The following is a 16,254-nucleotide window of genomic DNA, read 5'->3' on the forward strand; positions in this document are numbered from 1 at the left end:
AACCACTGCATAACCTGCCCCTCCAGCAAAGCTAACAACCCTGGGAAAGCTTGTGCTTGCATTTCAGAACAGACCACGTGAGAATCCCTGGGCTTCACACTTTGTTTTTATATATCAAACATAAGGTGCAAAGTGAAAAATAGATGTTTTAGGAGTTAGAAGAATAAGGTATGCCAACCCAGCCAGATCCAAACTTAGTTGTCACGCACACACACAAATCAAAAATGACATGAAACAGGAAAAACATAGGGACTTCCTTTGCTTTTGGGAAACAGCCAGGACACAACAGAAAATTCTTTTTTAGAAATTCAGAAAAAAACATTTTTTTTCATAGTAGCTAATATGCCTTCCTTGGGCATTAAAACATTTCTGTTCATAACCTTAATACAGCCATATTTTTACTCTTTATAAAAAGTCTCCCAGTAAAAATGGTATTTTACCACACTAATTTTTAAATTCCATCACTAAAAAATGTAGTTTATACACACCAATTTCTAACGTCTTGGAACATTCTGCACAGTGGATTTTAGTCACTGGAATGAATAATTGCTCAGAAAAACAGCACTGCCTGAATTATGGTACGATTTGGTAGTCAATAGCTTGTTTTCCAGTAAAAAGGAGATCTCATGAGCAGAAAGACTGGACTCCTTGTGGTTTCATCGATCAAGAGAACGTTTCTGAGCAGCTTCTGAGCAAACATTTCTTAACAGGTTGATCACAGATCTGGGGTCTTCACTCCTCATAATGGCACTGCCAGACACAATCATGTTAGCTCCTGCCTGGAAGAAGTAAACACTTAGATTATGCCTCAAAGGAAGATGTAGAACAGCCTAAAACAGAATTCCTGGACTAGAGTTTATTTTTTGCCTTTGCAGCTGGTAGTTAGCACTGTAATTGTACAAAAGCAACTTCAACAAAGAAAGAAGTTAAAATGCTTAAATAAGGATATAAAATTATTTTTAAATACGTCTGAAAAATCACTGACTTTTTGGTAACCACCTCTAAAAAAAGCTAGACTGCATCTCTGCTAATACTTAGATAAGGTTTAAAAACCTTTCATCTTCAACTCTATTAAGGCTTTTCCTATACAACTCCTAAAAGATTCTCTTTATCTTTGACTTATGTATAGGAATTGGTAGGGAGTTTAAAAGGACAATTATTGCTAAAATGTGCAAGGACTCACAAAGCAAGGCAACATTAAATTTAAGTAATTTCTTGTTTTGAAGCCAGAAGCACCTTTTTATGTATACTTCACTGCATTCCAGATAGTTCTGAGGTGGCTTAAAAAAAGATTTTTAAGATTTTTTTCAATGTGAAAGCAAAGAAATGCAAGAGAAAAGCAAGTGAGATGAAGCCAAATTTATCTCAGAGCATCCTAGGATGTGACTCCAGCCTGTTATGTGATACATGGCTAGAAGAAAGGGCGGACTATTGGGAGAACTGCTGAAGCTGAGGAAAACCCCTCCCTGGGACACTGTCACTCTAGGAGGCAGAGTACCACACTCTAACAGTCCCCCACAAAACGAAAGAAGAAAAAATTGGTTTTATAGGGTTACAACTTAACATGTCTCATAATGTAAGCAGGAAGAGCGCTGATGACAAAGCACAGTTCAGTAAAAAGGAATTCCACAAGGAGTCAAAGGATATATGCTCACTAACCATTTGGCCAGCAACTCTTCCATTTTGATCACAGCCAAGCTTTTGATAATCATCAAGCTTTTGATAATCATCAAGCAGTGTGGCCATCTACACGAAAAACTGGAAGGGCAAATTAGACCATCCTACTTAATTAAAGCAGGCCACATAAACTTGAATCACCTGCAGGGCTGCCGCAGGGAGGGCTGGCATCCTCTTATGATGCTCAGGAGCCTAACTCAGCTTGGCTAGCTACGTGGAAAACAAAACACCCCACCTCTACAGAGAGGGCCAGAGGTCAGATCTAGATTTTCATCAGAAGTGGCTCCAGTCAGTTTTTGCAAGGCACAGTTTGGTAGCTAATACACCTAAGTTCTACAGAATAACAATGTTTTCCCTTTATGAGCAGGTATGTTTTCTTTCCCTATTTTGGAAAACTCTCTCACTCTACGGCCTGGGAACTTAATGATCTTCCACAGGCTGGCATTCTTTTTCAAAGAATTTTTTCATCATTACTATTTAATGATTATGTGATTTTAGAGTATTTATTTACTGCTCTTTATTCTCCTAGTTTTACATTTGAACCAAAAAGTACTTTTCCAAGAAAGAAAGGCTATTTAGGAAAGGTAGGGAAAGCCTCCGGCAGACAAGTCCTGTCCTGGTATTACATTTGTTAAGAAACCGGTCTAGGTCACATACAAGGAGCAGTCTCACCTCTGCACATTTATGGATGGTGTCAGGACCTACTCCACCATCAACCTCTATGTCCAAAGACGGGAACTGGGTCCTCAACCAGTGAACCTAGACATACACACGGAATAAGTGACTACTAAAGTGGATGTGTGAGGGCAAAACACCAAACAGACAAAAAAACCAGACAGCTAGTGTTAGCCACTAAAATAGGACTCCAAATGTCTCACACATAACTTTATACCAATACAAATTATGATTGCGGAAAACCTTTTTAATCATGGCTCTGTGGAAAATACACTTCATGGAAGCAAGACAAAGACAAAACTCTCAATATTCAATGAAAACTCCCAAGAGATTTAGAAGTTAGAGATAACGGTTTTGAAAGAAAATTTCAAGACTAAGGTATAGCATCTTTTCTGACTTCCAAATGTAAATGTCTCATGGCACTTCTCACACCGGGTTCCAATGATGTATAAGCACCCGCTTCTTCCCTTCAGACAGGATGTGTCTAAACATACAAGTAATTCAATATATGCTTACTGAAGGAACACACACAATAAAAGCCTCACCCCAGAACCAAATACTCCTTTTACCTTTGGCATCATATCTTCCATGAATTTCTGCCCTCCAAACCCAGGTTCCACTGTCATAACCAAGGCCATATCTATCTGATTAGCCCATGGTGCCAAATACTCAACTGTAGTTCCTGGTTTGATAGCAAGGCCAACCTGTAACAAGAGACAGATTTGCTATATCACATCAATAATTATTTCCATATTATATAATCATGGCAAATCAGGTCCAGGAGAAAGGTCTATTCTTAAAGATCTTGGATGTAAATAGAATACGTAAACTGTTTAGACTATAATTATTTTTTTAAAAGTCAACAAGGCCACCAAAAGTAAATGTTTCTAAAAGGAAGTAACTCTCAGAAAAGTCTCAAACTATATTATCTTATCTGACAAACAAGTTACACTTAAACTCTAGCTTCAAAGCTGAAGAATAGCTGCCTAAGTCTGTCTTCTCTACCTATCATTTCCCATTTTCCACCAAATCTTCCCAACTCTGAAAATGAATAGTGTAAAACACCACGTGTCACCGCTGACCTCTCACCTTCATTCCATTCTCCCGGATGTCTTTAATCAAAGCCCCTGGGTTCTCAGTAGCCTCAAGATGAAAGGTATACTGATTGGCTCCTGCTACAGCCATCGGCTTTACCCACTGTTCCGGCCTGGACACCATCATGTGCATGTCTAGAAAGAAAACACAGATGTCCTAAGTATTACTAGAAAGGAAACAGCTGGCTCATATTATCGAAGCCAGCTTGTAGTTTTTGCTATGTCAGATATGAACTCTTTCGGCATCACAGTAATTGTTAACAGCTACACTTGGGTATAGCTAGCCTCCCTTATCCCTTATCTTAGGGAAGATAAGGTTTTGGTTAAACTCATTTACCAAAAAAACATTTTCCCACAAAAAGCCTACGGTGCTGTTTATGAAAATAGCCAGAAACCAGGAAACCTAAGCCCAGGTCCAGGAAATGCCATTCTAAAAAACTTACAGAAGTCATAGTATCTATGTGGATTTGCTTCCTCATTTAAAAAGGAAGCTAAATTAAGCAATTCTCTCCACCAGTATTTAATTGAGCACGTGTCACACCATTAACCACTCTAGGCCCTAGGGACAGAGCAAAAAGCAGCCAGACAAAAATCTCTGCTGTCACAGCGATTACATTCGTAGCAGGGGAGACGAACCATAGAGAAAATGAGTAAATACAATACACATTAGGCTGGGAGGGAGGGAGGCCGGCGTGGCCAGGGCAGGAGGAGACAGCAGGGCTGCAGGCTGTCAGGTCTCTCCGCACAACACGGGGCCAACACTGCAAGATTTCAAGCAGAGAAGTGACAAGATCGGACTCAAAAGGCCAAGGCAATGACCTGGGTGAAAAGTGACAATGGCAGCAACTGAGGATGGTGAGCAGCGTGGGGAATCTGAGGGTGTCCCGATGTTTGGAAGGCAGAGTCAACGGGGCTGCTGTGGGTCAGGTGTGAAGAGTGACAGTAGAGTCAGGATGGGGCAAGGACTCGGGCCTCAGGGGCTGGAACAGAACTGCCATCATCTGAGAGGCAGGCAACTGCAGAGGAGGAAAAGACTCAGAGGGAAGGGCGTGTTAACCAGAGGAAGCCTGACGTGTGTCCCAATTCTAAAGATTGAATCACAGAAATATGTTTGGGAAGAAATGGGCATGGCCTTCTTAAAGATCTTGATCTAAAACATAATAGCATTTCATGAGTGGGTAGCTTAAAAGAAGCAGGATCAAGAAGGTATTAAGCCTGACTAATGAAGCCAGGATTAATATTTATATTGCTAAACTAATAAAAGGAGCAAAAATAGAACATATTTTAACAGGCAAAACTTTGTTTTGCAAAGATATACTCAATTTGGTGGGGGTTTTTCTCTCCTTTGTATTATAAACAAGGAAAATTCAATCCGGTTTAAAAGATCAAGTTTACTCATTCCTTAAGTTACTAGTCTGCTAAGTCATCCCTATTCAATCTCCAGCACGCAGTCACCACTGGCAGCCCTGGCTAGACGATCTCCTGTGCTCAGAGAGTCAGTGGTTCAGCAAATCTGTCTGTAAGTAAAACACCAAGATCAGCAGGTCTCCAGTGTTCTATTATCAGACTCCCTTTATGCTCTTAAAAATTACTAAGATCCCCAAAACCACTGTTGATGTGGGTTATATGTATCAATATTTAATATAATAGAAACTCAAGCTGAAAAAAATTTAAAGTGTCTACTTATTTGTTAAAAATAATAATTATTACATGTTAATGTAAGAGTGGCATTATTTTACATTGTTGTATGTCTCTAATGTCTGGCTTAACAGAAGACATCTGTATTCTCACATCTGCTCTGCATTCAATCTGTTGTTTTAGATGGACAGGAAAGAAAAAGTACATAGAAAAGGGAAGAGTACCTACATTCACAGTCTTTTCACACAAGTGTGGATATTTTTATTTCTTCCCAAATCTCGACAAGTGGTGCTTTCATTAGGTTAATGGCAACATGGAATCTGTAACCCCTACCAGTGATCTTTTTGTACTTCATTACACTAAAACCATTAGCCTATCTTATACTTTGAATGGATCTTTTAAGTACTGTTGGTTCACTCAGCTACACAGATCTTCCAAATACTGACACATTTCATTATGTAGCACCCCAAACTCACATTTGTTAATGTCGCTACAGATCTTATCAGAAAAGTTGTAAGTACTGGGAAGCTGTCAAGCTCATAGTAGCAGACACAAGTTTTCCAAAATTCTAATTTTCACATGTAAGCTCCAACTTTATTAGGGCAATGAAAACTAATGAGTTATTTTCCTTAAAGTGACAGGCTTTTCTATTAGTTAATTTTAAAGAAAACGCCAGTAAAATATGCAAGCCTGATAACCACAGCCCATCTGTCATTTTCAAGGGAAAATAGAGTTCATGAAAAGAGCAGCAGCACTCACAGCTCAACCCAAACAGCGCAAGAGGTTTTCTTTGACAAGACCATCACCCTCCAGTACAAGGCAGAAGCATTTGTGTGTACTTCCCACTTTGACATGCAAAATACTAAAAAGACAGGCACTGGAGGTCAAGGTCCACTAAATCAATCATCTATACCGACTCATCGAGGACACTTGCTATGGATGCAAGGTGATGAAGAACATGACAGCCACCTGTGTCACCAGGCTAAGGCACCAACAGACTAACTGACCATTGCTTGTGCACCATCAGGACAAATAAGGGCAAACAATGCCCTTACAAATAAAACTATCATCAGTTTTCACGGAGGGGAGGGTATAGCTCAGTGGTAAAGCATACACAACGTCCTGGGTTCAATCCCCAGTACCTCCTCTAAAAATAAACAAACACAATTACCTCCCCCCACCAAAAAAAAAAAAATCAGTTTTGACGTCAGGGACCGTCTGAAAAAGATTCCCATGGGTCCTCAGACACTACTTGAAGACCACTGATATAGTAAAAACAATTTTTCCTGCCACTTTACTTCTTAGGTGGTTACCTCTACCCAATACTGAGACTGGATAGTTAAGAACTTTAGCAGTCAGACATACAACTTGTGATCTAACTCCTAGGAAACAGTCATGTATCAAGTATTCAACAACCAATACCCAAGAATTAAACAAACAAAAACATGTCTCTTAATATAAAAATAAAACAAAACCCAAACATTAAAGCATATGGAGTCCATTCATCTTTACCCAAGACTCATGTCTAGAAAGACTGATTAGCATGCTGAACAGTAAAAAACAAACTAAAAACAGGAAAAAAGAAAATAAGCAGACTGTGGGGTAGAGTGCAGACAGGTGCAGCAGAACTGGTAGAAGAGACTCAGTTAGAAGAAAAAAAAAATTTTTTTTTAATCCACACAAAGCCAGAGTGGAGGACTCTGGCCATTGTACAAGCAGGAGCAAATAACACTATTTATTTCATCCATTTCTGATAGCCGTAAGAACAAATATAGCCTGGAAAGTTCATTTTCCAAAATGTAGTTTTAAAAAAAGTTCAGATAATCAGAGGATTATATTTCATTATTTGCAAATTTCAAAATGGCGACCATGTCATTCCCGGAACAGTTTCCCTTATGTCACATAAATCAGGTAATAATGTACATGTTCTTTGGTGCATTCTAAGTGGATGGAGCTACACAGAGGCTCTACAGAACCTCCTGCAATGAGAGCCGTGGTCCTTAGCTGCACCATGCCACATGGCTGCACATGGCTATCAAGACCTTGTGACGTGGTTAATGCCTCTAAGAAACAATTTTTAATTTTATGTAATTTTTACCAGTTTGAATAGCTACACATGGCTACCATACTGAACAGCACAGCTAGAGTCCTTCATAAAAACTGGTTCACAATATGCCAATTAAAAAAAAATCTAAATTTTACTAAATTCCAAGAGTCATATAAAAACACATATTTACAAAAACTCATTAAATTTCTCAAATACCAGAGGCGTAGCAAACGAGGCTTTGTTAACTTAGTTTAAAACAGCAGCAGCAACAACTTGTGGGCTGAATCTATGTTCCATAAGAATTAACTACTAGGTCATTGTGTGATCTTAGAAGTCTTAATCCGTATTATCCTACAACATTGGAGTGGAGCACACAGAGGCCCATCTGTAGAAAGCTCCAATTTCCATGAAATAATTGGCTTTGCATCTAGACTATAAACCAACCTATTCACTGATTCATTTAACAATTACACTGAGCTCCAACTGTGTGTCTATGCTCAAATCTAGGAAAACCTCAGTAAACAAAGTGGATGAAATCCTGCCCCTAAGGAGTTTAGAGTCTGGTAAAAGTAAAACTCAGATTGAAAGAAGCTCTAAGAACATGAACAAGGCGATATGAGAACCGGAAGAAGGTTAATTCAGGGGAGGGTGCTTAGAGAGGCTCTCTGAAGAAATGAAAAATGATCTGAGGCAGAGAGATGAGGCAGCACTGGCCAGGTGACCAGCCTTCCAGGCAGAGATTAGCCGAAGTGCCCAGGCCCTGAAGTGGAAAGAGTCTGGCTTCTTACAGGCGGCCAATGAAGCCCCAGCACAGTGAGGAGGGGAAAAGGGTAGAGATGAAACTGGAAGTTGAGAAATCAACCAGCCACTTTTCCTTTGCTTGAGCAACACACCCAGCTTCAGATGGCATCACACCCACTTACCAAAGAAAGGGTCCTGGCCTAGCTGCTTTCGGAGGCTTTCTACCACAGGGTGACCAAAGGTGATGTTGGGAACAAAATGCCTACAAGACAAACAAAATCTTACTCTGAAAATGTTTTCAATTCAGTTTCTGTATTTTTCTCAATATGTATTCTGATGCGGGTGGAGGAGATTGCTTGTGACTGCAAGTTGTTCAGTCTACTATTTAACATCATAAATTCAATAAACATCATAAGTTCAATACTCAAAATATGTGGGTAATTTTGGTCTTACAAAGCTGTGTCTCCTTGATATTTCAACAAATCATAATAATGTCATGTGATTTACTCTGTAATTCATAATCCCTGACAGGCAGAAATGGGAATATGAAAAAATCAAAACCCCAAAAGTTATATGACTTGCCCAAGTCACACACTAGTTAGGAAGTTCAGGACTCTGGTAAGGGTCTTTCAAATCTTAGCCTATCACAGGCCACTTGTGCCTACTTCTAATCCATCTCTACTACAGGGCACGAAATGACAATTTATTTAAACTTTTTAAAAGATCATCAATAATCTGATGTGTATTAACCACCACCACTTACTGAGGCTTTACAACATACCAGGTATTGTTTCTTAGTTCATTTCATCTTCACAACAGCCCTATGAAGTAGACGCTGTTATTACCTCCATTTTATGATCTCAGGATATAAAACTTCCTTAAGTCACTCAGTTCATGATTTGTTGGTGCAGGATTCAAGTGAAGTCTTCCTGATATCAGAGCCAAAGCAGTCAACCATTATCCCACTCCAGCCAGTCCTTCTGTTTTATCACCACCTCACTTCAATATTTAACAAAACCTCCTCTATGTAAGTACCAGGCTGGGTGTTTCAGAGAATACTGTATTTTATAAAGAAATATGTGAGAGTTCCTGCTCACCCCAGAAAAGTTTACAATCTCACGGGCAAAAGATGGCTAACGACTCACCAGAATTCACGACCTACTGTTACAGCAGAGTTGTTGGCAGGAAGTCAGCTCAGCCAAGAAGCACACATCCCAACTGCCTTCACATCCAGGTGGCTCAGGTGACTCGTTCTCACTAGTGGACTGTGCATGTAGGTGAGGTGGGCCACTGCAGAGCCCAGGAGGTTAAGCAGTATGCCTGTTCTGCTCTCACTTCACCCCTCTGCCAGGAAAGAAGCCCTTAAGGAATTGGCAGAGCCACGGGATGGAAGGAGGCCATGTCCCTGCATTTCTGCACGGGAGGACAGTCACACCGAACTATCACATGAATGAGAAATAAACTTGATAACATTAAGCCACTGAAATCTGGGCTTTATTTATTGAAGTAGTAGGTATGACCGTATATAAGGATTGTAAGAAAAGCTAAACAAGAACAAGGGAAACCAGTCCAGGGGCAAGCAGTATCGCTTTAAAAGAGGGGAAGATCATGAATTTACAGAACAAACACAAACGAAATGAAGCAAAGGCAGAAAAAACTAAGTTATGCCCAAAGAAGAGGGGAGATGGCATGGCCCACCTTAGCTAATGTGGAAAGGCAGGAGGTAGACTGTGTCACATTAAGGTATCAAATGCCAGGACTTTATCCTATTGTAAATATTAAGTGAGATTTTAAAGAAAGAAGCAAATAAGAAACAAGGTGTAAGTAATCAAGTAGGAAGATGGACTGTAAACTGGAAGGAGGAAGGTAAGAGGTGTTGTTAATGGGAAGAAGCAATAAGAATGGAAACAAGGACAGGCAGACAGGCAAGTGACAGGATTTGCTAACTGATGAGATGGGGGGGTGGAAGAGAAAGAACAAACCATGACTAAAGTCTTGAGCTTAGATGACAGGCAGAATGAATGTTAGTAAAAAAAAAAAAAATAAAACAGCCCAGGCACCATTCTGAACACTTTCAATATATTAACTTATTAAAATCTCACAAAAATCCAGTGAGATAGGTACCACTATTATCTGTATTTTACAGGTGAGAAAAGAGGCCCGAGATCACACAGGAGGTAAGGGCTGGAGGCAGGAGTTAAACACAGGCAATCCAGTTCCAAAGTTCAAGCTCTTAACTACTATGCTTATCTGCCCCTCCACCAACAACTAATAACTAACACAAGTAGAAGTGGGGAGGAGAGCCTTAAGAGAGAGAGGTCAGGATTCAGGACACACGTGAGAGGGATGGGTGAGGTGGATGGGTTCAAACACATTTACTCTCCAGCACCGTGGTCCTTGGCGGCTGGATTTCCAGTATCTTGGAAACCATTCTCTCATTTGCCTAAAAGCAATGACTAATTGCCAGGGTTATGGATAAGATGTTTACTATGTTTACTCAGAACCTGAGGTAAGAGTCACATAAGCAGGCAGTAAGGCCTACTGGGTATTCCACAACTCTGGGATCGAAAGACCTGGATTTCATTCACTGTTCTTTCAATTTGCTGGTAGCCTTGGAAGTACTTTTGTTGTCTTACATTTCATTTATCATGAAAATAAACATAATAACCACATCTTGAGAACATATGAGAATAAAACAAATACGCTTTTACTTCATTGGGAAATAGAAGCTATAATGGCATTTTGCAGTAGATTGCCAAAAATAAAATGCAATAAAAATGCTCCCAAAGAACTTCTCAAGATGAAACTATAGTTGTCTAGAATACAGGGATAAGGGATACAATTATTTTGATCTCCTATCACATTCCACCATCAATCCCAAGCTTTGTTTATAATTGTCATACAAAGCAAAACTTTATTACATCTCCCAACAGGGCAAAGACAGTTAAAAGGAGGATCAAGGCTGATATGTAACTGGAACACACTTCCTATGAACCAGGAGTCACACCCTCATAAGCCTATACAGGGGTTGGCAGATAACATGGAGGAGCGAACCAGGCCAGATGGAGACAGGAGACAAACGGGGAGCACGTGGCCAGGCTGACAGTGACTGTCATTTAGCTCCTCCCCATTGTGGCCTGTGAGGCTGTGGGCCCAGTACTGGAAATCTTTGGAAGTTCAAATCTAGTGCTAATCTGAGATCTCCCCAGTTTTTAAATCGTCATAACGAATTTAGAATTTGCTTATTTGCTCTGTTCCTACACTTAGGACCAACACGTTGCCAGTCAACAGCCTGTCATGACGTGTTTATGCTCACATGCTTTCAGTTTTTCTTTTCCAGAAAATCCACTTGTCCTTTATTTCAAATATCCAACCATACTAGTGCCCCCCTACCCGCCCCCCTGCAGTGTTCCCAGAACTCGGTCCTGACTTACAAGATGAAGATGGTCAGTTTTAATCATACTGGGGGCCTCAGTGGGGGACAAGGAGACTAGAAAATGACAAGTGTATCCATGCTCAGTGTGACAGTGGAGTTCTGAAGGGGGCCGGGAAAAGAAGTGTGGAGGCAGTACCTGGAGGGAAGGTCAGTAGTGGCTGGCCACCTTGGGAAAGGGTGTTCATAGCCCCTCTTTCAAACCCCTGGCCTAGGAGACACTGCAGCTCAGCCAGGCTCTGCCTCTTCCAGTGGGACACTGGGGAAAGGGCTGAACCTCCCTAAAATGATTTCCTCCTTTGCAAAAGGGGAATGAAAATGGCTCTTAGGTTAGAAAACTGTGAAGCCTAAAAGGGAAAGTTTTTAAAATGGTGTATGCAGAATTTAGTTTTTTTCAAAGCAAAATGTTCCTGGCAAGGGGGGAGAGAAGTCATTTTAAAACTAATACTTTTATCTTAATAAGCTCAGTATGCCACAGGGCTGGGAGGGGCAAAAGGGATTCCTTAGAGATCCCTCCACTGTGATAAAGCATTTATCCAACCAATAGTAACTAAGCTTGCCATAGTGCTTTTCCTGCAGATAATTCAGAGGCGAGCCAAAGAGATACACCCAGCTTTCAGGAAGCTTACAGTGCAGCAGAAGAGATAGGAAATAAATTTAAAATGTAAATTAGTTACTCTTTGAAGACAGAGAATGTCTTGATCATTCTCTGTAAGCTGGGTACCCAGAGAAAACATTAATTTCTGAGACAAAACAAGTTTTGCACGCTTCCAGTCTGGACTCCACCATTTCCTAGCTATGAGGTGACTCGCGGAACCTCTCTTGATGTCTGGCTCCTCTCTGTCAAAAGTTAGTGCTGACAACAGCACTGAGTTCATAAGGTTGTGTGAGATACTTCATAAAAAGTATCAGAACTGAAGTAGTTAAGTGCTCATAAATACTACCTGTTGTTGTTTCTGGTATTTCTGATTGGTGAACTGAAACCATGCTTTCTCCATTCATTCACTTAAATGTGGCACAAAACCAAATTACTCTCTGTGTCAAATAGGCTACACACATACACATAGTCCATTCTATCCTGAAACGCTAAGTGTTTCAGACACAAAATTTTCCCACTTTGTGTCTCAGACACAAAAATGTAGCTACTCATCTCTGAGAAACACGTTCCAGTAATATTATCTGAAAGTTTAGGGCTTTCAAGTAAAGACGTCATAAAACAGTATGTAAGCAGAATTACATATGACAGCAAACTAAACAAACAAAAAAAGCCACCATCCCCCCACCAAGTTTTTGTAAGAGGTAATATTTACTAACCTTCTTCCACACTTAGACTAGAGTTCATAGCACTCTAAGGTCAAGATTTTGCCATTATTGGTTGGGCAGTGTTGAGTGGAATGCAAAAGAGAAAAAACAGATTTAACCAGACAGAACAAAGGAAGACAAAACTCTCGTAAGAGGAGTGACATTAAAAACAAAGGGAAGTGACCAATCATCTTTTGTAAAACAACAAACAAACAAACAAAAAAACTTGCAAACTTGCTTAAGAGCACACAGAGATCAAACCTATTTAAAATAAATCTATTTTTCTACCCTGAACCAAGGTAATGGCTCTTACGATTTTATGACCTGTTATCAGTGGGGCTCAGAGAACTACTTGGCAAACCCAAGAGACACACGTTGCAACACCGTCACAATGTGTGTAACCTTGAAGGAGTCAACTGTTTTCTCTAGGTTTGTTTCCTCATTTTATAACCAATTTAAGAAACTAGCACCACCCTTACTCAAACAATATTAATTATGGGCGATAACTACAGTGCTTAAAAATTACTTACAAAAAACTGACCTCCCTGAAGAGCAGGGTGCCTGAAGAGAAAATAGACAGGAAAATCAAAATTCGAACAATGATACAACAACTAACAACTATAGCGTTTATTATATGCCAGGCACTGTAAACTTCACGCGTCCTAGCTCATTTTGTTTTCCAGAAATGCCGAAGCGGTAGGGCCTGTTATTACTCCCATTTCTCACAGAATGAAACTGAAGCTCAATGAGGTTAAATGGCTTGTCCCAAGTAATCCAGCAAGTGGCAGAACTCGGCGTTTTCACGCCAGGTGCCAAGCTCGTCATCGTTACACACGTCTGTCTCCCCAGCTTTGCCCCTAACTAGCTATATGAGCTTGGGCAAGTCATGCCTATCCCCTTGGGCCTCAGTTTCTCTAACTGAAAATGAGAGACGAGTTCTAGAGATTCAAGGTCGCTTCCGGGCTCTAAGTGCTAGAAGACCACTCGTTACGTGGGGGGAGGGGGAGGTTTGGGACGCGGCCGCAGCCCCGGGTGCCGCCTCAGGTCGGCTCCAGGCAGGGCTTCCAGAGCTCCCACCCCAGGGCTCCCACCCCTGGCCCCCCCTCAGAACCGCGTTCGGAGTGAGGCGCTCCGCGGTACCGAGACGCCGTGCACCCAACAGGCTCTCAGTGAAGGTGCGCCCATCCCGCCCCGCGCGCGCGGCAACCCTGACCCGAGCCCCGCGGAGTTACCCGTCCATTACATCCAGGTGCAGATAATCGGCCCCAGAGTCCAGCATCCGGAGGCACTCGGCCCCTAAATTGGCCAGGTCACTGTTGAGGATGGATGGGCCAATCTTGCAGCCGGACGCCATGGTGCTGGTTCTGTAGAGCAAGTTGCCCCACGAGAGCCCTGGCAAACGAAGGCTTCCTCCCGATTGGTCGTCCAGTTTTGGCCCCGCCTCTTCCCCGTAGCATCTTCCGGACTCCGCCGGAAGCTGCTTCCCTGAGGGAAGGAAGTCCCGCCTTCCCCTGAGGAGAGGGGCCGCCACTCCGAGAGCCTAGGGGCGGGGCCTCACAGAGAGGCCCCTTCCTCCTTCCTCTGACCTTGGTTCTTAAAAGAGGCGTTTCAAGCTTCCGGGCCCCTCCGAGGAGTTTCTTAATCTTTTTTTAGCTTTACTTCTGCCGTTCCCTCGAGACTCTTGCCCGCTCTTTACTTTTTTGTTTCTCCATTATTTGCATGTGCGATCCTTCCCTCTTCACTCCTGGACTTGTCTATTAAAAAATTCTTTGTTCTTATTTCACTCTTTGAATTCTTAAGAGCCGTGGGAGTCAAATTTAGGACGAGTCCTGGCCATACCAGATACTAGCTGGGTGACCTACAAGTCACTTCTCACTGCCTCCAGTTTTCTCACCTGTTAAGACAGTGGCCAGTGTTTGGGGTTTGGGAATCCAAGGTTGTGTCCAGCAGATGATGCCTGGTGCTCAGTGTAGAATGCTGGTTGTCGTTATTATTACTCTGCTCTGTTCTGGCCCGCATCCCTCTTCTCTTTGTTTTCGCTCTCACAGGAATGCTTATTGACAAGTTATACGTCTATTTACTGTTCAGACAAAATCCGAAACAATGTAAGGGTGGCTCTTCATCTGCCAAATGTGTCTAGGGTTGTTGGGTCAGGAAAAGAAAGGTAGTAAAACTAATCAGATAAGGTAGGGGGTTCTCTGGAGAAAGAAAACCAAGTATGGCTTTCTTAATATAAGATAAGCCTAAGCCATTTTGTAATCTAAGCCTGGCCATAATGCTTTCACTTCAATAGGTCTTAGTAATTCATGATCTTAAGGGGACACAAGAACGCAGGGGAAAAAATGACTGTTACCAGTTGGGCAAGAGAAGTAAACAGAGCAAAGATAATGTATCAGTTGTCAGCTCCCAGTTCTATCTCAGTATTTCAGATTAGCCTGAAGTGCTCAACCACTACATTGACAGGAACCTGAGGGATGATGATGTTGACCTTTTCTGACCCTCGTGACTTCAGTCAACTAAAGCTTGGACTCTGTCCACCACCCAAGCCCCTTAACTTAAAACTTCCCCAGTTTTGCTATTTGGGGACACACTGCTTTTGGAAAGATCCCTTGTGTTCTCCTTACTTGCTGCAAATAATAAATCCTTCCTTCTCCTGATCTTTGGCTTTGTTGTATCTTTTGGCTCGACACCCATCAAGAGGCAAACCTAATTTTTCAGGTAACAAATTCACATGAGGAAAAAAATGGATTTAGCAGGAGCATACCTTAGAGGGTAAGGATGGGACACTTTGCATAAAAGATAGGACTTGTGGTAACTTGGATCCCGTGGTGATCCTGGTTACATTCAGAGAATAACTGGGTCCTTAACATTCCTCCTAAAAAACCTACCAGTCATAATGTTAAGTAGTTTAGATAGAAATGAACACTGTGCAGGGGGAAAGGAACAACCCAGAAAATGGCAGTGTGTCTGCATTCAGGAAAAGGGATTCCAGAAATTTTTTACTTTCTCTAAATGAGGGCCAGTAAAAGAAGCCAGTTAAAATCAAAGTGATGCAGCTGCATATGAGAGGGGGCCCTGGTATAACTTGACCCAATGAACCTGCCGAAAAGGGGATGGGCATGCTAGAGTGCAGGGAACCTGAGTTGTCAATCAATCAATCAATCACGAAACCAGGATATAAAAACAGGAAAAACAAAGAAACAGTGCCATTTTTCCTCTCTGGGATTGGCCAGCTTCCAATTCTCAGGAGTGTACTTTTACTATTTTTTTACTTCACTAATAAAAATCTTCCTTATATCACACTTTTCTGTCTCTCATCAAAAATTCTTTTTATTTGAATTGACTAAGAACCGAGGTAATTCTTATTTTCCTTTTCCCAGTAACAATTCCAGTAGGTCATAACCTGAGCGGAGAAGTCAAACTGGGGTACTTGTCTCCCAATAGGCCCATTCTGCTTTATTTTCCAAGTTAGGTGTGGAGAGCATGAGTAGAATGGAGCTCATCTGGGGTTGGAGGGAGGAATTGGGGGTGTCCAACTAAAGGGTAACCTCACGCCGGACTATGAAGGTTGAAGACAGATATCAAGGCATGTTCCATGGACCCAAAACAAGAGCAGACCCCAAGGATCTAAAATGAACATGTTCCTA

The 16,254-nt window shown here is 41.5% G+C and overlaps 1 protein-coding gene across 8 annotated transcripts; it reads right to left on the reverse strand.

Moving 5' to 3' along the window:
* Positions 1–242: 242 nt before the first annotated feature.
* RPE (ribulose-5-phosphate-3-epimerase) lies at positions 243–14,036 on the reverse strand. 8 transcript variants are annotated; one of them, XM_015240094.3, is made up of 7 exons: positions 13,851–14,035; positions 13,149–13,168; positions 8,055–8,134; positions 3,442–3,581; positions 2,922–3,056; positions 2,350–2,436; positions 243–779 (listed from the first exon to the last, which is right to left on the reverse strand). In XM_015240094.3, the coding sequence occupies exons 1-7, from the start codon at positions 13,959–13,961 to the stop codon at positions 657–659; spliced, it is 696 nt and encodes a 231-aa protein (XP_015095580.1). In that variant the 5' UTR covers positions 13,962–14,035; the 3' UTR covers positions 243–656. The 8 variants fall into 8 exon arrangements, with proteins under 8 accessions (XP_015095580.1, XP_072817452.1, XP_031534098.1 ...); XM_072961351.1 differs by having other exon boundaries at positions 13,840–13,965; XM_031678238.2 differs by having other exon boundaries at positions 13,138–13,168; positions 13,840–13,965.
* Positions 14,037–16,254: the final 2,218 nt, after the last annotated feature.

This window comes from Vicugna pacos, chromosome 5, assembly GCF_048564905.1.
Source record: "Vicugna pacos chromosome 5, VicPac4, whole genome shotgun sequence".
Classification (NCBI taxonomy): Eukaryota; Metazoa; Chordata; class Mammalia; order Artiodactyla; family Camelidae; genus Vicugna; species Vicugna pacos.